This window comes from Ostrinia nubilalis, chromosome 28, assembly GCF_963855985.1.
Source record: "Ostrinia nubilalis chromosome 28, ilOstNubi1.1, whole genome shotgun sequence".
NCBI lineage: Eukaryota > Metazoa > Arthropoda > Insecta > Lepidoptera > Crambidae > Ostrinia > Ostrinia nubilalis.
The window spans coordinates 1,594,906-1,619,489 of NC_087115.1; the positions used below are offsets into that span (position 1 = coordinate 1,594,906).

Below are 24,584 nucleotides of genomic sequence, written 5' to 3' on the forward strand. Positions count from 1 at the left end.
TAACCCAGACTGACTGAGTTTCTTGCGCTGCTTCTTCTCAGCACTGGCCCATTTATTGTCCCGAAGCAGTGGTAGGGTAAATACTGGGACGTGTAAAAGTGCTTAAAAGCCTATTTGCAAAAATAAATGAGTTTTTTTAATAATTAAATAAAGTAACTGCCTACATTGGTAAAACTAAGCCAACATCGGACGATTTTTTCTTTGCTATCGAAACCGATACATTTTTGTACCCCCACTTAAAACTTGTGAACCCCCTTTTCATCACATTAACGTAGATCTCTGTCATCCCCTGGGGGTCAACCTGGACCCCTTTAGGAATCACTGAACTGTTAAAATTTTAAGTATTTTACAATAACAATCTTCGCTCACGTTTTTTCAACAATTCAGTAATGTGACCACAATAGTAAGGCTGGGTTGCACCATCTTAGTTTAACTTTGACAAACGTCAAAAATCTGTCAAACTCCATACAAAAAACACCGGTTGTCGTTATAGTTACGGTTAAAGTTAGATGGTGCAACTCATTCTAAGGCTGGGTTACACTATCTTACTTTAACTTTAACAAACGTCAACAATCTGTCAAACTCCATACAAAAACACTGGTTATCGTTATAGTTACGGTTAAAGTTAGGTGGTGCAACTCAGCCTAAGTGAATGAACTTTTTCAAATAACCCAATCAAATTAGACATGCTTATGATAATTTCCCATACAGCTGAAAATTTCAAAGAATGTTTGGAACACTATATTAAAAATACAATGTGAAAAGTACCTACCCACAGCAAAGATATGTGCAAAAATATTCAAGGTCAAATATGGGTAATTCTTACGATATGTTACTTATCATAATTCGCCTGATCTTTAATAAAACTTAAATATGAAATAAAAATGATGTGATATGAACATTTTTAACTACCCACCTTTATTCGGCTTATTTCCTTCCCAACCAAAGGACCACCACTCTATTGTTCTTTTTTTCTCACCGGGTCCATGAAATTTGAAAATACTAAGGAAATGCTTTTTTATTTTTAATGGCGTGGAACTCGTGGACGTTTTGGGAATCAAAGTATAAACTTATTTTTTTAAAACAATAGAGTGATGGAATAAGCACTTTATTTTAGTCTATTCCACTTTGATCACCTGGATTTGATCACCCAGGCGATACTTTGGTGTCCTTTGATCACCCATAGATAAGAAGAATTCCACTTTGATTGATAGCTTAGCTAGTCGATCCGCGATTAAAGTGGAATAAACCTTTATTATAGATGAAAAGATCCTCACAGATAGTTAAAATCTAATTTAATATATTGTGTACGTTACTCCAGCTGGAAAGTAGCTCCTAGAGTGATATGAGTAGAACGTATAATTAGTTCCCAACATGGTGTAAATGTGCGCCAAATTAGAGATTTGTGCGTCCTGTCGTTTTGGTACAAAAATACAGTTTTCAGTGAGCTTGTATGTTTTGTTATTCAGGCGCTACACGATTTTTTCGGATTTTGAAGAAAGCTCGATTACTTGATATTTATAAATATTGTTATAAACATGTTTCTTTCACATATACGCACAAATCAAGAGCTACTCGTGTGTGTTTATTCTATAGGCGCACATATAACGGTTATTGAGATAGAGCATTCTGCAAAACGTTACCCTGGCAGGAAATGCAATATCTCAAAAACCTGAAGACGCACAAATCACATTTTCAGCTCACATAATAGAACAAATATAAGCTATCTGCTCGTGCACAGTTTTTCTCTTTCCGATCATTCGTTTAGAATTTTCCTGCTAGAACAACGTTACTCCAGCAGGAATCGTTTTTTTTCGTTTTGTACCAAAACGACAGGACGCACAAATCTCTAATTTGGCGCACATTTACACCATGTTGGGAACTAATTATACGTTCTACTCATATCACTCTAGGAGCTACTTTCCAGCTGGAGTAACGTACGCTAATATATTTGATTTTTTTTTTTTGAGATTTTCATTTGTTTTCTTTTTCAATCTTTTTTTTCTTTCTTCCCAGTACGCCTTGCTGTTTCTTCGAAGCTCCGATAGCCGAAGTACATAAATCTCGGCTATTTCTGTACAGGTTGTGTATCCCAGTTACCGCTCGTTTCCGTCGGGCCATGTGGTTTTCGGCGCGCGCGGCGTGGGGTGACCACGCTTTTTTAATTTAGCAAGAATATACTTCTTTTTGGGAAACTCGATTAAGGTCTTCGAGCATTGTGCCAAGATCTTCCAACGATTCTGCCATGACCACAATATCGTCGGCAAACCGAAGGTGAGTGATGTACTCGCCATTAATGTTTATGCCGAATCCTTTCCATTCCAGGAGCTTGAAAGCGTCCTCCAATGCAGCGGTGAACAGTTTCGGAGATATAACATCTCCCTGCCTAACGCCTCGCTGCAGTGGAATCGCCTTCGTGCTCTGCTCCTGTACTCGGACCGACATGGTGGCGTTTTTGTACAAGCACTTCAGCACCTCGATATACCGATAGTCAATACGGCACCGCTGGAGAGATTGTAACACTGCCCAAGTCTCAATCGAATCGAAGGCCTTCTCATAGTCCACGAACGCCAAGCATAGTGGCAAGTTATACTCCTCAGTCTTCTGTATAACCTGTCGCAGCGTATGGATGTGGTCTATGGTACTATAACCTTTTCGGAATCCGGCTTGTTCGGGAGGCTGGAAGTCATCGAACCTACGCGCGAGACGGTTCGTGATGACTCTCGAAAACAGTTTGTAGACATGACTCAGAAGCGAGATGGGTCTGTAATTCTTCAGCAAGGTCTTATCACCTTTCTTGAAGAAGAGCACCACCACGCTTCTGTTCCATGCCTCTGGCGTAGTTCCCTGGAGTAAGACGGAGTTAAAGAGTCTCTGAAGGACTTTCAGTATCGGTGTTCCACCCGCGTTCAGAAGCTCCGATGTTATTCCGTCATCACCCGGTGCCTTGTTGTTCTTTAGCTGTTTGAGAGCCATCCTAATCTCGTATAGGCTGATGTCCGGGATATCTTCGGTATAGTGTCGAGTTAGTTTAGCTCTTGGATCTGTGGTTGAGCTATCAACAGGTTTGGTGACTGAGGTATATAACTGTCCATAAAACCTCTCGATCTCACCCAGAACCTCGGCTTTTGTTGACGTTACACTACCGTCCGCCGCCGTTAGCTTAGTCAGCTGGCTTTCCCCAATAGAGTTGTCTCTTGCGAACACTTTGGAGCCTTGGTTCCGCTCTATCGCCTCTTTAATACTGTTGGTATTAAAGTTGCGAATATCGTGTCGCAAGGACTTCCTTATCTGTCTATTGAGCTGCCTATATGCCTTAGCGTCAACGGAGGTCTGCAGTGTCATTAGGCGTCGTTCTTGCATGAGGTTGAGGGTGTGGTCGGTCAACTTTTGCGGCCTGTTTTTGCGACGAGGTCTGAAGAATTTAGACCCAGCTGCTTGGACAGTTTCAACGAACCCGTTATTAATCTCGTCCACTGACTCGCAGTTTTCCAGACATGCAAAGCGATTTGATAACTCGAGCTGAAAGCTCTCGGGGCAGTGAATATGGCCTGAGGATGAACATGGATAAAACGAAGCTTATGTCGAATATCCATGTTGCGCCCTACCCAGTTTCAGTTGGGAGCTCAATTCTCGAGATTGTCGACAAGTATGTCTACCTCGGACAAACGATCCAGCTAGGTAGGTCCAATTTCGAGAAGGAGGTCAATCGTCGAATCCAACTCGGCTGGGCAGCGTTCGGGAAACTACGTAACATCTTTTCGTCCAAAATACCCCAATGCCTGAAGACGAAAGTCTACAATCAATGTGTGTTACCAGTGATAACTTATGGCTCGGAAACGTGGCCTCTCACTATAGGCCTTATACAGAAGCTCAAAGTTGCACAGCGTGCTATTGAGAGGGCTATGCTTGGTGTTTCTTTGCGAGATCGAATCAGAAATGAGGAAATCCGTAAACGAACTAAAGTCGCTGACATAGCCCGACGGATTAGCAAGCTGAAGTGGCAATGGGCAGGGCACATAGTGCGCAGAACTGACGGCCGATGGGGCAGCAAGGTTCTGGAATGGAGGCCGCGTACCGGAAGGCGCAGCGTGGGACGTCCACCTACAAGGTGGACCGACGACATCGTAAAGGTGGCAGGGAGGCGCTGGATGCAGGCCGCTACCAATCGATCAATGTGGAAAGCATTAGGGGAGGCCTATGTTCAGCAGTGGACGTCCTATGGCTGACATGATGATGATGATGATGATGATACTTCTTTTTGTTTAGTTAATGATGATCAAACATCTGACCTCTTATTACAAAATAAGACACTGGTTTAAAATGTCATTTTCCATACTATAAGATTTTAAACTTTCGCGTTCCATTTCTACTAAAATAGAAAGACCCGTGTCTTTCTAACTATTTCCCATGTACTAAATGTTAATTTAAAAGTGATCAAAGTGAGTTTAACTTTTTGTATTTAGTATAGGAGGCTCCTATACTTTGACTTTATACTATAAGTACAAAAAGTTTGGCACAAAAAAACCTCAGCTCCTATTGCCAATGTCAAGTGGAAAATTGATATAACTCGAACAATAGAATAGTGTTTTAGTTCTATTGTTTTTTCCATGAAAACAAGTAGGTCCCGTAAGCAACTTTCAAAACGCCATCGGGTCCAAACTCCAGAAGACGAGTAGCAACAAATATTGAGACATTTTGGAAGGCACATAAAAACCATAGAGCATATTATCCTTGTCAGTGCCTAGGCTACTACCGTTCTATTCATGAATAAATAAATAAATAAAATAAAAATAGGCACTCTAGAGTGATGTTCGGAAATTTTGTAAGTACAGAATCACCTACGCTACGTCTTCCAGCCCGTGGTCGGCCACGGGCTGGAAGACGTAGCGTGGGCAGGCCTCCTTCTAGGTAGATCGACGATCTGGTAAAGGTTGCGGGAAGAGCCTGGATGCGGGCAGCGCAGGACCGTTCATTGTGGAAAACCTTGGGGGAGGCCTTTGTCCAGCAGTGGACGTCATTTGGCTGAAACGACGAACGACAGAATCACATAGTCAAACTCTACTAAATTTTATTTTAAAACAGAAAAAGGGGACAGCAGTCGAGACAATATTTTCTGGTGGATAATGCGAGAAAATCCGTCAAAATCTATTTCGACGTGGTCACCCTACGCACAGAACCCAGCATCCCACCTAATTCGTTTTATCGTCCAAACACACACTCACCTTTGAAGTAACAGACCAATCAATTGCCAGTTTATTAAAAACCAGCTTTGGCACGCGACTTTGCCCTTGTGAATGTCGGTCGTTCGTTTCAGCCTAATGACGTCCACTGCTGGACAAAGGCCTCTCCCAAAGATTTCCATAACAACCGGTACTGCGCTGTCCGCATCCAGTTTCCTCGTGCGACCTTCACCAGATCGTCGGTCAACCTAGTGAGAGGTCTGCCTACACTATGCAAATATTTTGTGGCCCGTAGTCGCCACTCGAGAACTTTTCTGCCCCAACGGCCATGACAGGGCTGAGTGTGAGTTTTCATTAAACATTAATGAAAAGTAGTCAAATAACCGGCCAAGTGCGTGTCGGACTCACGCACAAAGGGTTCCGTACCATTGATTTATATATTTTTTTTAATTTAAGTTATTTGTATGAAAGATTACGCGGTATTAAAAAAAACTACTTACTAGATCTCGTTCAAAACAATTTTCGTTGGTAGTTTTTATAGTAATGTACATCATAATATGTTTTTTTAGATTTTTCATTTTCTTATTTTAGAAGTTAGAGGGGGGGGGATCAAATTTTTTCCACTTTGGAAGCGTCTGTCACGCAAACTATTTAGTTTAGAAAAAAAGTATTATAGATACCTCGATATCATTTTTGAAGACCTATCCATAGATACCCCACACGTATGTGTTTGATGAAAAAAAAATTTTTGAGTTTCAGTTCTAAGTATGGGGAGCCCCCAATATTTTTTTATTTTTTATTTTTGCATCAAAATCCTAATGCGGTTCACAGAATACATCTACTTACCAAGTTTCAACAGTATAGCTCTTATAGTTTCAGAAAAAAATGGCTGTGACATACGGACGGACAGACGGACGGACGGACAGACAGACAGACATGACGAATCTATAAGGGTCCCGTTTTTTGCCATTTGGCTACGGAACCCTAAAAATGTCATTTAATGTATGACGGATTGTTCAGCGCCCCTAGCGGGAAACGTTCAAAAACTGAAATTTTCATACATTTTTTAAACGCGCTCACTAGTGAGCGTTTGATGTACACTCACACTCAGCCCACAGCTCTACTAGTACGAGCTAAGTATGCCCCGTCCACTGCGGGCTATGTCTGTCACTTTGGTATTCCTAAGGATCTCCTTATTTCTAATTCGATCAGTTTAGTGGGTCTAGACAAAGTGCAAATTATAATCGCAAACCAGTCGAAAAGTGGTCGAAAAGCCCCTTTTTTGTATGGAGTTTTGACGGATTCGATTTTCGATTCGATCAAAAAGTGCGTTTTGTCTAGGGGGGTAGGTCTACTGACAGATTTTTTTTTTGCCTTTGCCTTGTCACATCACGACCGCTGACAGATTGACAATTAATTGACAATAGTGACTGAGGTTCTTGCGCTGCTTCTTCTCAGCACTGGCCCATTTATTGTCCCGAAGCAGTGGTAGGGTTGATACAGGGACGTGTAAAAGTGCTTTTTAAAAGCCTATTTGCAAAAATAAATTAGTTTTATGAGGTTTTTTATTGTATTCAATGACAATGTTATTCATATACTGACCGCTGAACGCATTCAGTGTGGCAAATTCTTAATTTAGGAAATATAAAAAAAAACCTTCAGAACTAAATGACTTCACTTTATTCATAAATACCTATTTAAAGCTAAAAAACAATATAGGTACTAAATACTAATAGTCTTTGGTACTTTATTATAATAATGCTATAAATATAATACTATGCAAATTGTAGTAATTTATGGATAACGAATTAAAATAACATTTATTTACACTATTATTGTGTGATTTTACTTTTAAGATTTATATTTTACATAATTAATTATCCTTACAATGAAACTTAAAATACTAGAATAGAGACAATTTATTTACATTTTTGACGATCTTATCCACATAATCGCTAGGAATATTTAAAGGATCTCCTTCATTATAACGACGTGGTAATTGTGAGTAAATATAAAATATGGTTAGTTCGATCTTGCGAATGAGTATTTTTGACGTAAAATAAAGCTTAAATTTTTAACAATAAATTATTTTACAATTTGGCTACTTATTTAACATAACATTAACACGTTACATGTCCTTTATGATTGGTCTAAATATTGAAATGACTCTTTAACCCTTATCCATGAGTCTTACGCCCGTATTCACAAACATTACTATGAGGTATCACAGTGCGCGTGGACGCACACGGTGACACACGAATTAATCACAGAGCTGTATTCAACGCTGCGCGTTCGATTTGCTGCTTCACTTAAGCAAGCATCGTTTGTGAATACGGGTGTTACTCCCGTCTCTCTAATATCGTTATCCGGCTCGAAGGACCAACGTAACATTAACATCTAGTAAAATGCCCCAGTTGTCATTCTATGTTTGCAAGTTCTGTTCACTCTTAAGTTCTAGAGCCCAAACGTGTTGCGGCCACCCAGTGCGGCCCTTCCCTCTCTTCTCAGCTGTCGCGTTCTGGAACAAATTAAATACTTTAAAATAACCACAAACTATTACATCTACAGTCAGCGTCCAATGACAGTTTAACTTTCCCCCGGGACAAATTTGACCTTCATTGGTTAGATTGTTATGTGGTCAAGCTGTAGATCCTGGCTACACAGGAGTTGCAGCGAGAACGAGAGGTGGGAATAGACTCGCACAGTCAACGTCAAATAATTGACACCCAACGTGGTGAAAAAGTTGACAACCTTAATCCAATTGTAACAAAGACGTTGCAAACTTTTTGGCTACTTTGGGTGTCACGAACTACCTATCTGACGCGGACTGTGAGAGACTATTCCCACCTCTCGTTCCCACCACTGCAACTCCTGTGTAGCCAGGATCTACAGCTTGAAAATAGCGCAACCAGTAAAGGTCAAAGTCCCGGGGGAAAGTTAAACTGTCATTGGACCCGCAACGAAATTAATCAGAAGAACATAGGAGGAGTATTGAAATAATTTTAGGAAAATAATATCTCAATATCTTATCAAGTGAGATAGGTATTATTATTAGACACTTGTATCTGTGTGTCCTCAAGGTAGACAGACAATCTCATTTAAAGGTAACAGAAGGCGCTGTATGCAAGCCGCTACCACCCGACCAATCTGGCAATCATTATTCATTGGGAGACCTATGTTCAGCAGTGGACGTCCTGTGACTAAAATGATGATGATGAAATGAAAATATGTGGTCAAAACACAGTTTTCCGCGAAAAATTTATAATCATTTAAACAAATTAAAACGATAATGTACCATTATGCTCTTTAATGAGTTAAAATGCATATTGTAAAACGGATAAAAGTTAAACAGGTGGTAGGAATGGTTGCTCACGTATTTTATTTATTGAAATACACACACACTTGTGTCAACAATAATTTCTAATAAGTAATTATTACAACTGTGAACATTACCCAGGTAATTTTGGTGTATTCTTAAATGTTTAATTTAAGATATGGTACGATTCTTCTCGAAAAACATTTGGTATTGAAAATCAAACAAAAAGATGACAGAGTTTCGCATAAGTATTATTAAATTATTGTTACAGATTAGCTCTACCTATTAAAATAAGTCTTATTTAACAAAACAGCGCTTAAAAATCTAACTGACAAAAACCATTCGCGCCAAAACTCCCGTCAAACGGGAGCCATGTTTTTTCCCAAACTTTTTTTCACAAACACGAGACTATCAAATTGGCCACACGTGCACCGAAAAAAGTTTGTATCTTTGATGTTTTTACAACGGTATCTATTTAAGGCTCGTTTACACGTTTTTTTTGGCTATTAAATGTTATTTAAAAGCAATCGATAGCACGTTCCGCCTAATTTGTGGATGTAACGCAATATTTAGTGTGAACAAGAACACAGTTCTTTTGGCGGGAATTTCTGACGTGACTTTGACAGATGAGATTAATGGTGATTGACAGATGAAAGAGCATTTTGTTTTAGTTAGTGGGGTTTCATGAAAAAAACTATTGTTTTGAAATACATTTAAGTACTTAGGCACTGACTCGTTATGAGCTAGACCTATATAGTTTATTAAATTTTGTTTTTAAGCTTACTACTATCTACTAGGTTTTATTAACCTAAGTACGGAACCCTAAAAATCCCGTATCCGATACATTGCAAAATCTTATCTCATTTTTGTTTGACAGAGCTACTTGAAGTAAATACACAAAAAACATCCGCCCTGTTGTCTGTCTGTTCGCACTGTTTTCATGTAACACTTTCTGTTTACGTTGTTTTTATACTTTTTGCGGGAAGGAAGTTAAAAAAAACCTATAATTTATGTTTAGGATGTGCGCAACGATCAACTTTTATCGATTTTACATGATAAACTCATACCTTTGTCGTCTAATATCATCGATAAAACTTTATCATGGCTCGCATTCTCGATCGGCCGGTATGATTTTACCTTTTTGGATTCGATAGTAAAATGAAAGAAAGCACATTACTTCTTCTTCTTATCGTGTCGACAACAAACCTACACAGTGTCAGCCCAAAACTCTGCTACAAGAGTAGCGTTGTCAGTAGCATTCATTAAATCTTCCTGAGTGTAGTTGCTCGGGCACGCAGGGCACGACATCATGTGCTTCATCGACTGGAGAACAAAACCGCACCTGCACTCCATGTTTGAGATATCCAAGAATCCCCACCTGACCAGATTGTCCTTACTACGGCCAACCTGCGTCCTTACACCGATTTTGTACAAATTACTAGTAGAAGCCATCCAAACTATAGGTCGATAAAAAGTCTGACGTGGACTCTTACGCCCGTATATTCACAAACATTACTACTTATGTCTCACAGTGCGCGTGGACGCACAGAGTGGCGCACGAACCAATCACAGAAAATTCAACGCTGTGCTTTCGATTTGCTGCTTTACTTATGCAAGCGTCTTTTGTCAATAAAGACGTAAAACTACACTTACTTAGTGTCGAAATCCACTAAGTCTAAAATATCTACATTGGAGAAGTTAATTGAAATAATTGTGCCTCCATCGCGATAAGATTAGAAGTTTCGGAAAACCACATTTCTGTTGAAATTTTCCAGAGCTTTTCTTAATTTATTTAGCGAATGTTTGGTGCAAGTCACAAGAAAATTAGAAAGAAAGAAAGATACATTTATTATGATGAACATCACTTAGTTAAGGACATAGAACGTATACCTACAGAAAAAAAAAACCGGCCAAGTGCGTGTCGTGTCACGCGCAGTGTAGGGTTCCGTAGTTGTCCGTCGTTCGTTCGTTTCAGCCGAAAGACGTCCACTGCTGGACAAAGGCCTTCCGTCGTTACCACAATATATTTCAGAAAAAGCAAGCAATTACTTCATCTAAAGACACTTATTTACTTTCACAATAATAATAAGATAGTTAGTTTTCAGTTATGTACCGATAAGGGACACTATGGACGGAATACTAAACTGCTATTAAATCAATAAAAACTCCTCTTTTTTTAGCTGGGTCTCAAATTCAAATTCAAATTTAAATTGTTTATTTGCATACCAAAACTATCTCTTTAAAATACTTAAAACCTACATCCAGTGGTTTCAGCCTGAAAAGACAACAGAAAGCCAAAGTTACTAGGTACTTTAATTTATTTTATTAAGCGAACTTAACCTATAATAACAAATTAAGTAGGTACATCAATTGTTTTGTTCTTTACTCTTAGTTCTTTACCCCACAAAATCTCTTCAATTTCTCCCTTGGGCCAATAGTACCTATCTAATCAAATACAGCGGGCCACATGGCCACCCTAAACTTTTAGCGTGGCAGACATACTTAGCGTTACGTTTCTATAACATCTATAGTAAGTAAATCTACAAATAAGTATCATTACACAGAGAGAGTAAAAATTTTGTGAGCTGATAAAGTGGTTTTAAAAAGTTTTTCAGCAGTTTTCGCGATATGTGACACACGACACAGACTTTTATCCGCAGTTGACTTTTTTATGGAGTACTTATAGTCATCTGTGTGCGTTTTTCGAAACACTGTTATGGGCAAGCTCCAAGCCCCAGGCAAACTTGGCGGCGCACTGTAGAAGACGAGGCGAAGAAAATCGGCATGACCTGGAGCGAGATCAAGCGCGAAGCTCAAGACCGAACGCGATGGAGGACTGTTGTGGACGCCCTCTGCCCCATCTCGGGGACATAGGACCTTAAGTCAAGTAAGTCAAGTTATGGGATCTACAGGGTGTTTAAACTTGATTAAACAAAAACGATTGATACTACTCACTACTCTAATACAACATAAGAAATGTTAGTCACATAATATATTAAATGAATTGCTGATGAAAATTGTACACGGAACTTGGGGAAAAATGTTGTATTTAAGCAGTCAGTAGAAGTATGTTTTGATCAAGTATAAAAATAACACATAAAAAGTCTTTATGGTTACAACGGTGTTTTGGATTGAATATTTTTACATTATTGTAAATATCTGTCCTTTCCAGGGACTCAAACTACACTGGTCATCATAAAAATCGACCCACCCGCGACAAGCACTTTTAAACGTATGCATCCCCACTTCCCACCAATATTTTAAACTAAATTACCATTTAAAAGCCTAGTTCTAAACTTCATTTCATTAAAGGAAAGGTTTTTACCCCAAAAATGTGTCTGTAGAAGAATCCAGAGTCACTTCTTCAAAAAATAGGTAGTTACGCTTGAGCCAACTTTTATGGCTATAAAACTGTTAAGTTGGAATTAATCGCTATCCATCTGTTAAAGAGGACACGTGAGATCATTATTTGGTTTTATAACCATAAAAATTGGTCTAATTGATCCCAGAGGTGAGCCCAAAGTGAGGTTTTTTTTCAAGTTTTTCAAGTCACATTTATTGTATATGTTAATCGTTTATTAGGAAAATAAATGTGTTTTTCTTAAAGGATATTTATTGGGCTTTTAAATAACACCAATATTTTTGGGGCACCATGATTGTGTCAGTAGAAACGACTTTTCCTGTAAAACGTAGGTGGGCCGATTTTTGTGATGACCAGTGTATCTCTATGTCTTTCATCTAAATCGGTTCAATGGTTTAGGGGTGAAAGCGACACAGACAGTTACTTTCGCATTTATAATAGTAGTATAGATATTTATTTGCCTTACAAAATAATTTAGATTGAATAAGGCCCAGAACAGACGGTGAAACGCAACTGCAACGAAACTGCAACTGCTAGTTACTTTTGAGTTGCATCTAAGTTTCTGCCATAGCGTCCGTTGAGAGACCACACATGACGCGACCAGTTTGAAACTTTCAGTTTCAGTTTCATTCATAAGAATCATCAGAAAGTTGCAGCTTCGTTGCAGTTGCGTTTCACCGTCTGTTCTGGGCATTAGCATTAGTCTCACAGGCATGACTCGCTCGTGGCTCGCGCCGCATAATCAAATAAAGCTTGCCACATGGCCCTCCGGCAATTTTATCGTGCCCGATATAGAAATTACAAACAACTAATGTATATTAACTTGCAGATAGCCGGATATGTTAATTTGGGGGAAAATAAACCAAATTATAGGTCGTCTTTTAACCGTTTTCAAAAAAGAAGGGGTTCTCAATTTGACTGTATCCAAATAAATTGATTCTTAGCTGAATACACAATGCTTCGAATATAAAAGTCATAAAAGTTATTTATTTTCTACAATTAGGCTTTTTAAAGACTTGTCCTACATAAAGTTGATCATCATCATCATCTTCATCATTTCAGCCATAGGACGTCCACTGCTGAACATAGGCCTCCCCCAATGCTTTCCATGTTGATCTATTGGTAGCGGCCTGCGTCCAGCGCTTCCCTGCTACCTTTACGATGTCGTCGGTCCACCTTGTAGACCATAAAGTTAAGTAGTCCACCATAAAGTTGATAAAAAGATAATAATATTTGGAATGTTTAACTGCCTAGCTCGCATCAATATTCATAACTACGTACATATTTGAAAGACTGTAAGTGTAAACCCTTGAAACCAACCGGGCAACATGGAAAGCATTGGGGGAGGCCTATGTTCAGCTGTGGACGTCCTATGGCTGAGATGATGATGATGAAAACCTTGATAAAGAGGCTGACAATAGTGACTGAATTTCTTGCGCTGCTTCTCAGCACTGGCCCATATTACTGTCCCGAAGCAGTGGTAGAGTTGATACTGGGACGTGTAAAAGTGCTTTCTAAAAGCCTTCTTGGAAAAATAAAATGAGTTTTATCACTTTTAATGCTACAGTAGCTTATTATACCGTCATAAGTGCCACAGATTTGTATCAGTAATTGAAGATAAAGCTTCATATTATCAGTTTCACTTGGGAAAGCTCAGGCGCCGCGGCCACTTGAAGCTGACATGTGGTTTGAAGCAGTTTATTTTAGTTATTGCACTTGTGTGATTGGAATTTGATGCATTCGGACTGTTAACTGTTCAATTAGTTATTGTTTTATTTTAATTTAATTGGTTTTTGTCCGCGGCTTTGGCTGAAGTCAGTTTGTCGCAGAAAAACTTTTACGCATGAGTGTCTCCTTTTTAAAGACTGGGAAAAAAACTGCCCTGTTTTTTCCTGGGTCTAAATCTATCTCTAGGTATCTATAGGTACTAAATACATAGAAATTAATTTATTTTCAGTTAGTTAGCTTTTAAAAAAAATAAAATTAGACTTCCAAAATAAGCACATTATACCTAAGGTAGAGCAATTAACACTTTTTAAATTAATTAGGGCTAATAATTAGGTAAGTGTACACCATTGAACAAAAGATACTTATACACTTCTTATTAGATATTTTTTGATACAGTCTATACATACCTACTGTTTCTCATCACTACTTCAATCTTAGCGTTAGACTCCACACAGTCTAAAGACTTTGTCGACCAATAGTTTAGTTAGTGAGTTTGATAAATAATCAGTGAACGCACTCTACACCGATTTGGTACCGGCCGATTCCTCATCCAAATTACACAAACATTACTAAATTACCATGAGGTCTCACAGTGCGCGTGGACGCACAGGGTGACACACAAACCAATCACAGAGCTCAATTCAACGCGGTGCGTTCGATTTGCTGCTTCACTTATGCAAGCATCGTTTGTGAATACGGGCGTTAGAAGCCAACAAATACAGCCGATAAAAAGTACACAATTTATAGGTACTTTTCGTTAAAGATAAAGATAAAGATAAAGATATTTATTTGCAAGAATAGGTAAGTACAGGTTATTGTTGATGTTACATGTATTAAGGACTCTATTCTGTTAAAATATAAATTAACATGCAAATTTACGGGTAAGGAATTCCCGAACACTGTAGAAACAAACAGTAGTCAGCCATTCCCGAAGCTTTTTCACCATCAATTTTGTAGGGCCATTTTTATATACATCAGGAATTTTGTTATACACCTCAATACACATGCAGTAACAATTTTTCTTAATAAGTGAAGTTCTTGGGCAAAAGGAAAGAGCTAGCCTATCTGAAGACCTTGTGTTTCTGGGGTACACTTCAGCCGCGGTTTGGAACAGTTCTGGATGTTGTCTTACAAACTTAAAGATTTCTAATATATACATTCCAGGTACAGTAAGTATGCCCAGTTTGATGAATAATGGCTTACACGGTTCATATGGCCCTTTACAGCATAAAGCTCGCACACATTTTTTCTGAGCTATAAATACCCTCTGTATATCTGTGCTGTTACCCCAGATTATCGTTCGTTCGTTCGTTCGTTCGTTCTATCGTCCACTGCTGGACAAAGGCCTCCCCCCAAAATTTCCACAACGACCGGTCCTGCGCTGCCCGCATCCAGGATCTTCCCGCGGCTTCACCAGATCTTCGGTCCTCCTAGTGGGGGGCCTGCTTACACAACGTTTTGAGGCCCTTACGTACTTCGAAATCTGTTGGGATTCCAAACTAAACTTCTGTCACCTCACCTGTACATTGTCAGCATTCCTCCTCCTCGGAGGCGTGTGGTGCAGCTCTGCTCTGAACCCTCCCGCCGGCTCGCCATCCGTCTCCAGCACCTTCAGGAGATACGAGATGTAGGAGGTGGCCAGTCTGAGGGTCTTGATCTGTTGGGAGAAGTTGTAATATTTATACAGGGTGTCCCAAAAAGTAGTGTCAAGCCAAAGCCCAGAGGTAAAGCATCACTAGGGCTATGCGAATCAACCCCATGTATGTTCCGCGATTTTTTATAGTTTTCGAGTTATGATTGTTGCACTTTTTTGGTCACTGTGGTGCGAAAAGTCAAGTTACATGCCTGATTTTTGTGTTATTATTAGATGAATACTATGCCAAGCTGATTCAGAAGTATTTACATCCATATAACAAATGTAAGTTTCTAAAAAGTTAAAAATCCTGTATGTTCTAAAAATATATCACGAAAACAATCAAAAGTCGCGTTGATTCGGGTACTTAGCCCTAGTGATGCTCTACCTCTTGTGGCTTTGGCTTGACATTACTTTTTGGGACACCCTGTATAAAGACAAACATGACATGAAGCGACGCGACGCGCGAATATCAAATAAGTAGTCGTCTAATGTGATGGTGGCCTATGGCGTACTTAGGACAATGGTGGCCATGTAGTGAAAGATTGGTCGCATTATGTCGCAAAGAGTAGCGTCGCGTCGCTTCATATCTCGTCCCATCCCTAGGACAACGGATTAAGTAATAAGTTATCAGTAAGCTAAGTACTTGCCTAATAGTTTCATCCACCCCGCGCTTCCCTCGACCAAAAAGTGGTGGGGTGCATCTTGGTGGATGAAACGATCTATTATAACTTACTGATTATCTACTTAAGAGTAAGCGCACACCGTTGATTTTTAGTTGGCCGATAGTTGTGCCCGATTTTAATATGTATGAAGAATCGGCCAAATCGGCGTAGTGTGCGCACTCGCATACATGCCCATACTGATCAACTGCCCGACTAAACTATCGGCCGACGAAAAATCAACGGTGTGCGCCTACTCTAAAAATAGAAACGCAAATTTTTTTGTCACGTTCATAATGCGCATTTCAATTTAAGTTGCCAAATAAATGACGTCACATGTTAGGAGGACCAGATTTTGACAGCTCACAAAAAGTAGGTACGTCAATTGATTTGGTGTCTACGGACAACACTTTTGTAAATTATAGATTAAAATACAGAGTTCTTTAACTTTTTAATATAATTCTTAAAATGTGTATAATTTTAGGCTCATATTGCTAAATAGCTGAACAATAGTATCTAACGCTATAAAAAAATCATCTTCAAATAGAATAAAGAGCAATACATATTCCCTTACAAGTTTTGCTTTTGTTTAAGGGACAAAAACTTTGCCCTACATTTTACAGTCAGGTCAGGTTAAATTGCATCATAGAATCTTTAACAGCGCGTAATTCGACAATTCGACCTTTTGCAATCGGCTAAAATGATTTAAATTGAAATCATACACACCTTAGATAGCTTAGTGTCGGCCGGCACGTTCGGGATGCGCCCGCGCAGGTCTGTGAATGCGGTGTTGATGCTCTGGTTTCGTTTCCGCTCCTTATTCGAGCCCGGCTGCTCGGCGTGCACAAATACCCAAATTAGTGCCGCCATATTGGATTTAATTTGACGTTGGTGTGACGTTGGCTTAAGTCGTTAAATGGAGCATCGATTGATGTATAATTTCTTCAAATTAGATCAGTAGTTTTGGAGTTATTAAGGAACAAACATACACATTTCTAAAATTTTATACTGTGAGTTTGGTCTAATAAAAAATATTGTATTTGTTAGAAACTAATAATATTTTACACTTATGTTAATAGGCTAATGGACTCCCTAGTCAATTGACATACTTTTTTGAGCTGTCAAAACGTGACTCTCCCATAGATTTTGAACTCTACAACAAGGTTCATGACGTCACTAGTTCGCGGATTCAATAATTATTGACTTGGTACTTAAATGAAAAAACAACAACACAAGTAATAGAAAAGTACAAATTAACCCGGTTGAGTTAACTGCGCATCTAGAGGCCGTGACGTCACATCGACGCACTGGTACGAAATGGGCGAACGCGGAGACACATGCGAGTGAGTGCGAGGGAGAGCCGAATTCCAGCGAGGTGCGTAGTTTACTCGACTCGATTTTCAGGGCTAGATTTAATTTTAAAAGTGGGTTTTAAATAAGTGGCGTTTTGGTTGGAACTACTTCTCGCTCATATACCCAATTGAAATCAAATCCGGTTTCTGCATACACAGTCAGACACCACAATCAATTGACATACATTTTAAAGGACGAAGCACCCTTATCAACCCAGAAACGGACCATAACCGTCAACTCGAGGCGGTCAGTATTCTTTGTATGAAACTCCATACTGCAACGCACTATGCGCACCGTAACGTAAACGCGTCGCCTCGCGGTAGACAGCGTGGCGAAAGGCAATACCGTGTTGATCCCTTTCCGGGTTGATAAGTGTGCTATAACCTTAAAACTCCCCCCTTATACAAGTGCAGTACAGTTGTAGTGTTGAAAATTCTATTGCTCTGGCATTTTTTGTATGGACTTATTACACTCTAGTAGATTAGCAATTTAGGATAGCAATCAAAAAGTGCCACTTGTTTAAAGGGGCTCCTCCCTTTTGGAGTCGGTTAAAACTAGTATTTATTAAGGCTGGGTTGCACCATTTTACTTTAACGATAACCGGTGTTGTTTATATGAAGTTTGACTCACTTTTGACATTTGTAAGTCAAAGTAAAATGGTGCAACAAAACTTTAGTATTTAGCCAAAACCTCACCTTGGACAGCTTAGTATCAGGCGGCACATTCGGTATACACTCCCGTAGATCCGAGAACGCAGTGTTGATGCTTTGGGTGCGCCGGCGCTCTTTCTTATTGGCTGTGCTGCGACGTTTGACCACGCGGACAAAAGATGGCGCTGGACGCTCGTAGCGGAGTGGTAGAGGCTGCATATCGCAGTCTAGGGCTGGACAAAGAAATATGCATCTTAAGAAGGTAATAAATTCTAAAATGTCACACTCTCGAGCTGATTTTAACTTTCCCCCAGACAAACTTGACCTTCAATGGTTGGATTTTTATTGGCAGTAAAGATGTAGATCCTAGCTGCACAGGAGGTGCTTGGTACGAACGAGAGGTGGGAATAAGTGGCATGTAAGGTCGAGGACACAGTGGTTGCAGCACTGGGGAAGAGAGGTCTAGGGCTGATCAAACAACTAGGTTATCTTAAGACAAGGTTTTTTCCAGAACTTTGCTGTCCCATCGACTGTCAGTTCTATGCACTACGCGTCCCCATTGCCACTTTAGTTTGCTTAATTCGTCAGACTATTTCAGCATCTTTAGTTCGTTTACGGATCTCCTCATTTCTGATTCGATCTCGTAAAGAAACTCTCCATAGCACGCTGTGCAACTTTGTGGTTTGGGGAGACCTGATATTCGCATATTTTTCCCCTACGTTAACTATACATATCTACAGGAAAAGCGGAGTGACAAACCACTGGTTGGGAACCACTAATTTAAAGTTTTTGACTTACCTGGTCCATTCGTGGCGTACGCATGATGCATGGGATGTGGGTAGGTGTCGTAGGGTTCGTTTCCATTCATTTGCATGTCTTCGTAACCTGCAGGAAAGAACATAAATTAATATTATTTTTATAATAACTACAACATCATCATCTACTCTATAAATAGAGGAAAATGGAGGATGTGGCCTACACCACTCCTCACGCTAGCCAGACGGGTTGGAGAGGCCTGGTGTTCGCATGTTTGTTCCCAATTAGATTGCGCTCGCATTATCATTTCAGCCACAGGACGTCCACTGCTGATCATAGGCCTTCCTCAATGATTTCCATATCGACCAGTTGGTAGCGGCCTGAATTCAGCGCCTTCCTGTTTGCTACCTAAACTTTATGAGGTCGTCAGACGTCTCACGCTGCGTTTTCCGGTACGTACGTGGTACTACTCCAGAACTTTGCAGCCCCATTGGCCGTCAATTCTGCGTACTATGTGTCCTGCCCGTTGCCACTTCAGCTTGCTATTAATCCATCAGGCTATGTTACGACTTTTAGTTCGCTTACAGATCTCCTAATTTCTGATCCAATCTCGTTAAAAAACACCGAGCATAATAAGTATAGTAGTAATAAACAACGCTGGGGCAGAAAAGGTCTCGAATGGTAATCATGGGCCTGAAGACGTAGAGTGGACAGGCCCCCCACTATGTGTGTATCGACGAACTAGTGAAGGTCGCGGGAGGTGCTTCGGTGCATCGACACAGGACCGGTCATTATGGAAATCCTTGGCGCAGACCTTTGTCCAGCAGTGGACGTCATTTGGCTGAAACGAACGATCTAAGGAATACTTACTGTAATTCCTACTGATGTAATGCGTGTTGTCATAATGTGTGTCCTGGGGCTCGAACTCGTGGCCTTCTCCGTTGGTCGCCGGCCAATATACTCCCCCGTCCATCGGGCTGCCTGGGATAATTAATAGGTCATATTTTAGACAAAACAGTAGCCTCTCCTTCTAAATGCGCCTTGTAAACTGCCTAGCTCGCATTTATTTGTATTATCTTGTAAACTGTAGAAAATAAAATATTATAGTTAGGCTTTAAAGGCGAAATAAAAGCCTGATGCCCGTTTTCACCATCAATCCCTAATTTTTAAGTGAATCCTATGAATACAAAATGCCTGTATTGTGTCACCATAGGGGTCACTTAAAAATTAGGAATAAATTGATGGTGAAAACAGGCATGAGTGTCTTCCGCCAATTTTAGCACCATCCAATAAGTAGGTATGTTGTCCCGCCTAAATGATGGTAGGGCCTGTAGTTCTACTTAATATAACCTACATTATAATGAAGAATACGTGGATTATAGGTTTTCACTAGTGTTTAACTTTGTCAACTGTTAAAATAGATGAGAAAAATAAATTAATAACCCGGTGGTCTAGTTTGAAGTAGCTCTCTTTTCTTACGCTTATCTAGGATCTAACATACTAAGCCTAGGTCCAAGCTCTTGGGCTGAGTTGCACCACAGATTTTTGATGTTTATAAAGTTAAAATAAAATGGTGCAACCCAGCCTTAAATGCTAAAAATGTAATACAGTTCTTACAGATCTAAGGGGATTCCGTGGAGGGTAGTTGAACGGGAAGCATGGTCGATCTGTTTTAATGGTTTCAATTTATTATTTAATGGACTTTAGTGTACAAATTTGGTGTTATTTTGTGTTCTAAAGTGCAGTAAATTATAAAAAAAAAACATTGAAATACTTCGAATTTGAGCGCGCATCGAGTGTCGAGTGGGTTGTCGTATGAACAACCCGCTTTGGACCCGGTGGCGTCTTGAAACGCTTACGGGCATACTTAACTCCACGGAATCCATGAAAAATCAATAGAACTGAAACACCCACGTTCTATTGATAACTATGTCAATTATTTTTCACTCGACATTGGCAGAAATAAACCTCCCAGAGAGGTTTGGTTGCCATTAAAATAAAAAATAAAGCAGACCTAAGTGCGAGGGCTGGCAGTAGAAGGCAGGCTCGTAGCGGTCAAACCCTTCGTCCGAGGGAGACATGCTGCCGTAGCTTGACATCTCACCTGCCAACAAAATGAAACATTTACTTACCTACCTACTAAAGGATGAAGCACACTTCAACCCGGAAACGGATCTTAACCGGATCAACTCAGGAGTACGAGGCGGTCAGTATTCTTTATATAAAACTCCGTACTGCGTCTGCAACGCACCGTAACGCCTCGCCTTGTTGGATTATAGACGGAAAATAAATGATCCTTTTCCGGGTTGATATAAGTGTACTAGACCTTTATTATTTTCAGAGCACCAGAAACATTTTCGTAAAAATGTTACCAAGATGAGTCCATTATAATGACTCAAGCCTCCAACTCTACACACCCTAGTATTACTCTACAAGCCCCAACTAAACAAATCCTATAACTTAGAAATAAATTTTATTGTGTTATGACTACATTTTTTCTACACTTTTTGTTTATATTTTCCATATAAAATATTTTACCATTTAAACCTTCCGTAAACTACGACACTTTCTAAACCAAAATTGGCACAGCAATTCATTTTCAACAATTTTAAGCGTCTTAAACGTTACGGCTTTCTGGGCCAGAAGAAGTAGGTAAGTACTAAAACTGCTCTGTTAGTCACTATTTTATCAGTCTCTTTTTTTAGGGTTCCGTAGCCAAATGGCAAAAAACGGAACCCTTATAGATTCGTCATGTCTGTCTGTCTGTCTGTCCGTCCGTCCGTCCGTCTGTCCGTCCGTATGTCACAGCCATTTTTTTCCGAAACTATAAAAGAGATATACTGTTGAAACTTGGTAAGATGTATTCTGTGAACCGCATTAAGATTTTGATGCAAAAATAATAAAATAATAATAAATATTGGGGGGCTCCCCATACTTAGAACTTAAACTCAAAACATTTTTTTTCATCAAACACATACGTGTGGGTTTTCTATGGATAGGTCTTCAAAAATGATATCGAGATAAAACATTTTTTTTCTAAACCGAATAGTTTGCGTGACAGACGCTTCCAAAGTGGAAAAAGTTGGTCCTCCCCCCCCCCCCTCTAACTTCTAAAATAAGAAAATGAAAAATCTAAAAAAACATAATATGATGTAGGTACATTACTATAAAAACTACCAACGAAAATTGTTTTGAACGAGATCTAGTAAATAGTTTTTTTTAATACCTCGTAAATCGTAAACCGCTTATTACCGCGTAATCTTTCATACTAATAACTTAAATAAAAAATAATAATTTTAATTTCATAAATCAATGGTACGGAACCCTCGGTGCGCGAGTCCGACTCGCACTTGGCCGGTTTTTAGGGCTTTCTGGGCCAGAAGAAGTAGCTAGGTAAGTACAAAAACTGCTCTCTTAGTCACTATTTTATCAGTCTCTTTTTTCAATAATTTAACAAGAATCACCAACCTACTTATTAAATAACAACCCAGATTACAGCTGGGTTGCACCATCTTACTTTAACGTCAAATTCCATATAAAATAACTGGATAAAGTTATAGTCACCGTTAAAATAACAACTCAGCCTAAGTATTCATTTTTACACGACTTTTATGAACTCACGAAGAGCAAATTTTTTTTCTGGTTTATCATAACCATCTTTATTGATGACTACAAAGAAAGCATCAGAAGCTTTCGTAAGCTCAAGCGTTCACAAACTGAAAGGCGCCAGTCACAGCGTCTGCAGTCAAGTGGTGCTTGAAGATTACGCGTGCATCAGCTATAACTGATACAGATATCTCTATGCATTTCATTTTATCTTTCACGAGCTTTTGCCCACAGTTTAGTTTGCGTTAAACTTTATTACAGCACCGTTTTATTTCTAAAAATCCATACTTAGCGGGCGCTTACTTGAATAGAAATATTTTTTTATTGCCTATGCAAGAAGTAATTTTTTACTTTTAGGGGTCCTATAATGAAAAAAGTCAATTTAGATTGTTTGCACACAGACGTCAGGTCCACAAAGTGGACCGACGACCTGATAAAGGTAGCAGGAAGGCGCTGGATGCAGGCCGCTACCAACCGTGCGATGTGGAAGTCATTGGGGGAGGCCTACTTATGTCCACAGCAGTGGACGTCCTGTGGCTGAAATGATGATGATGATGATGATGACACAGACGTCTTAAAATGGCTGTGTACACCAGGTCCTTATTATACCTAGTACTAGTTTGAAGTTAATACTTAATTGGAAGCAATTCTTAAATGATTTAATGACTTTACTGAAAGCGCTTTTACACGTCGTAGATCGATCTTTGTGTGGGAATCCGTGGGCATGGCCTTTGTCCAGCAGTAGACGGCATTAGGTTGAAACGAATAGATGAACAAGGTGGACAGACGACCTCATAAAGGCAGCGGGAAGAAGCTGGACACAGGCCGCTAAATCGGCCAATCTAGGAATCATTGGGGGAGGCCTATGTTCAGCAGTGGACGTCCTGTGACTGAAATGATGATGATGAATGAACGAACGAGAACCTAATTCCATAAAAGTTAGTGTTAAGTACCTACTTAACTACTAAATCTTTGTTTGTATCCTGTCATCTGCTTTGCAACGGAGGGAAGTCGAACCATAACTTCGAACTCCTATGTTTTTCTGATTAATTTCGTTGCGGGTCCAATGACAGAACTTTCCCCTGAGCAAACTTGAAGTTCACTGGTTGGGTTTTTATTGGCGGTCAAGCTGTAGATCCTGGATACACAGGAGTTGCAGCGGTGGGAACGAGAGGTGGGAATAGTCCCGTTACCAAATCTGACACAGGGCTCAATGTCAAACATCTAAGTTAAACATGTGCAGCGCACGTTGTGGTTATCAGTTTGTTTATAATTAAACAATGTTTACGGACCAAATGTTGCGACACGGCAATATTAAATTTAAGGGAAAAACTTCCGCTTCTAAGAATAACTAATCAAAAATTAAACAATTTTAAGGCCCTGTAATGTAACTTACACGAGCAAGATTTTTGCACCTTTTGGGCGTTAAGAATCTACGTACTACTTATCTCATAACTCTAACAGTCCTACATACTAATAACTAAATTATAAAGAAGTGTAGGTATTATGTTATCTACTTATATAAAAATAAGTCGGGTTTTCCTCCCTGACGCTATAACTCCAGAACGCACGAACCGATTTCCACGGTTTTGCATTCGTTGGAAAGGTCTCGGGCTCCGTGAGGTTTATAGCAAAGAAAATTCGGGAAAAGGGGGTAAAACGGGATCCACGCGTACGAAGTCGCGGGCGGCCGCTAGTAAAATATGAAAATGCAGCTAACTAGAGCTAAACTACTCTATTTCATTTAAAAGTAAGCTACCTAGGTAGGTAAGTAGGCAATGTAATTTCTTTTCACAATTTACGAAACGGCTGCACAGATTGTGATGGAATTTTGATAGACAGCTGATGTAACATTGTTACTAGGTATTAAGTATTCTGTAGTTACAGTGCCTTTCAATTTAGTAAAGACAAAAAGATACTTACGAATTTCTAAAAAAACAGTCGTCAATTGATAGCAAATCAATTGAAATTACAAAAACACTCACATCACACAAAAACTAGAATAAATCAATAGTTTAGATTCTTTTCACCACACACTAAATTCAAAAACACTTTTTTTCTTATTTCACTAGGTAAATCACAAAATTTCACACTTAAATCACCCAAAAGATTTCACTAAAAATCGTTTTCAATCAAAACCACTTTAGCTCTCACATGTTTAATTTAACCGACTTCAAAAAAAGGTGGAGGTTATTTTTAAAATCGCTGCACATTTCGTTGAAAAATGCGCGCGTTTCGTTCGATTTCTATAAAGGTACTGGTTTGTATTTGGATTCTGTTATCTCCCAGAGATGAAAGGGGAGGGGCCTGGATAGTGGGAGGGGCTTACTAACTGT

The 24,584-nt window shown here is 39.5% G+C and overlaps 1 protein-coding gene across 2 annotated transcripts; it reads right to left on the reverse strand.

Annotated features, from left to right (window-relative positions):
• Nucleotides 1-6,924: 6,924 nt before the first annotated feature.
• Nucleotides 6,925-24,486, reverse strand: LOC135085424 (heart- and neural crest derivatives-expressed protein 2). Of its 2 annotated transcripts, XM_063980223.1 has the most exons (8): nt 24,172-24,486; nt 20,657-20,746; nt 19,513-19,623; nt 18,685-18,771; nt 17,932-18,119; nt 16,610-16,714; nt 15,108-15,245; nt 6,925-7,701 (listed from the first exon to the last, which is right to left on the reverse strand). In XM_063980223.1, the coding sequence occupies exons 2-8, from the start codon at nt 20,739-20,741 to the stop codon at nt 7,606-7,608; spliced, it is 810 nt and encodes a 269-aa protein (XP_063836293.1). In that variant the 5' UTR covers nt 20,742-20,746; nt 24,172-24,486; the 3' UTR covers nt 6,925-7,605. The 2 variants fall into 2 exon arrangements, with proteins under 2 accessions (XP_063836293.1, XP_063836294.1); XM_063980224.1 differs by lacking the exon at nt 16,610-16,714.
• Nucleotides 24,487-24,584: the final 98 nt, after the last annotated feature.

Bases quoted from the DNA above. Each gene is read 5' to 3' on its own strand.
- LOC135085424 (XM_063980223.1), bottom strand. From the start codon at position 20,741: ATGTCAAGCTACGGCAGCATGTCTCCCTCGGACGAAGGGTTTGACCGC. The intron at 19,624-20,656 runs GTCTGCTTTATT...TAATTATCCCAG, and splicing joins CTGCCAGCCCTCGCACTTAG to GCAGCCCGATGGACGGGGGA. The intron at 7,702-15,107 runs GTGAGGTGACAG...AATTTGTTCCAG, and splicing joins GGAATGCTGACAATGTACAG to AACGCGACAGCTGAGAAGAG.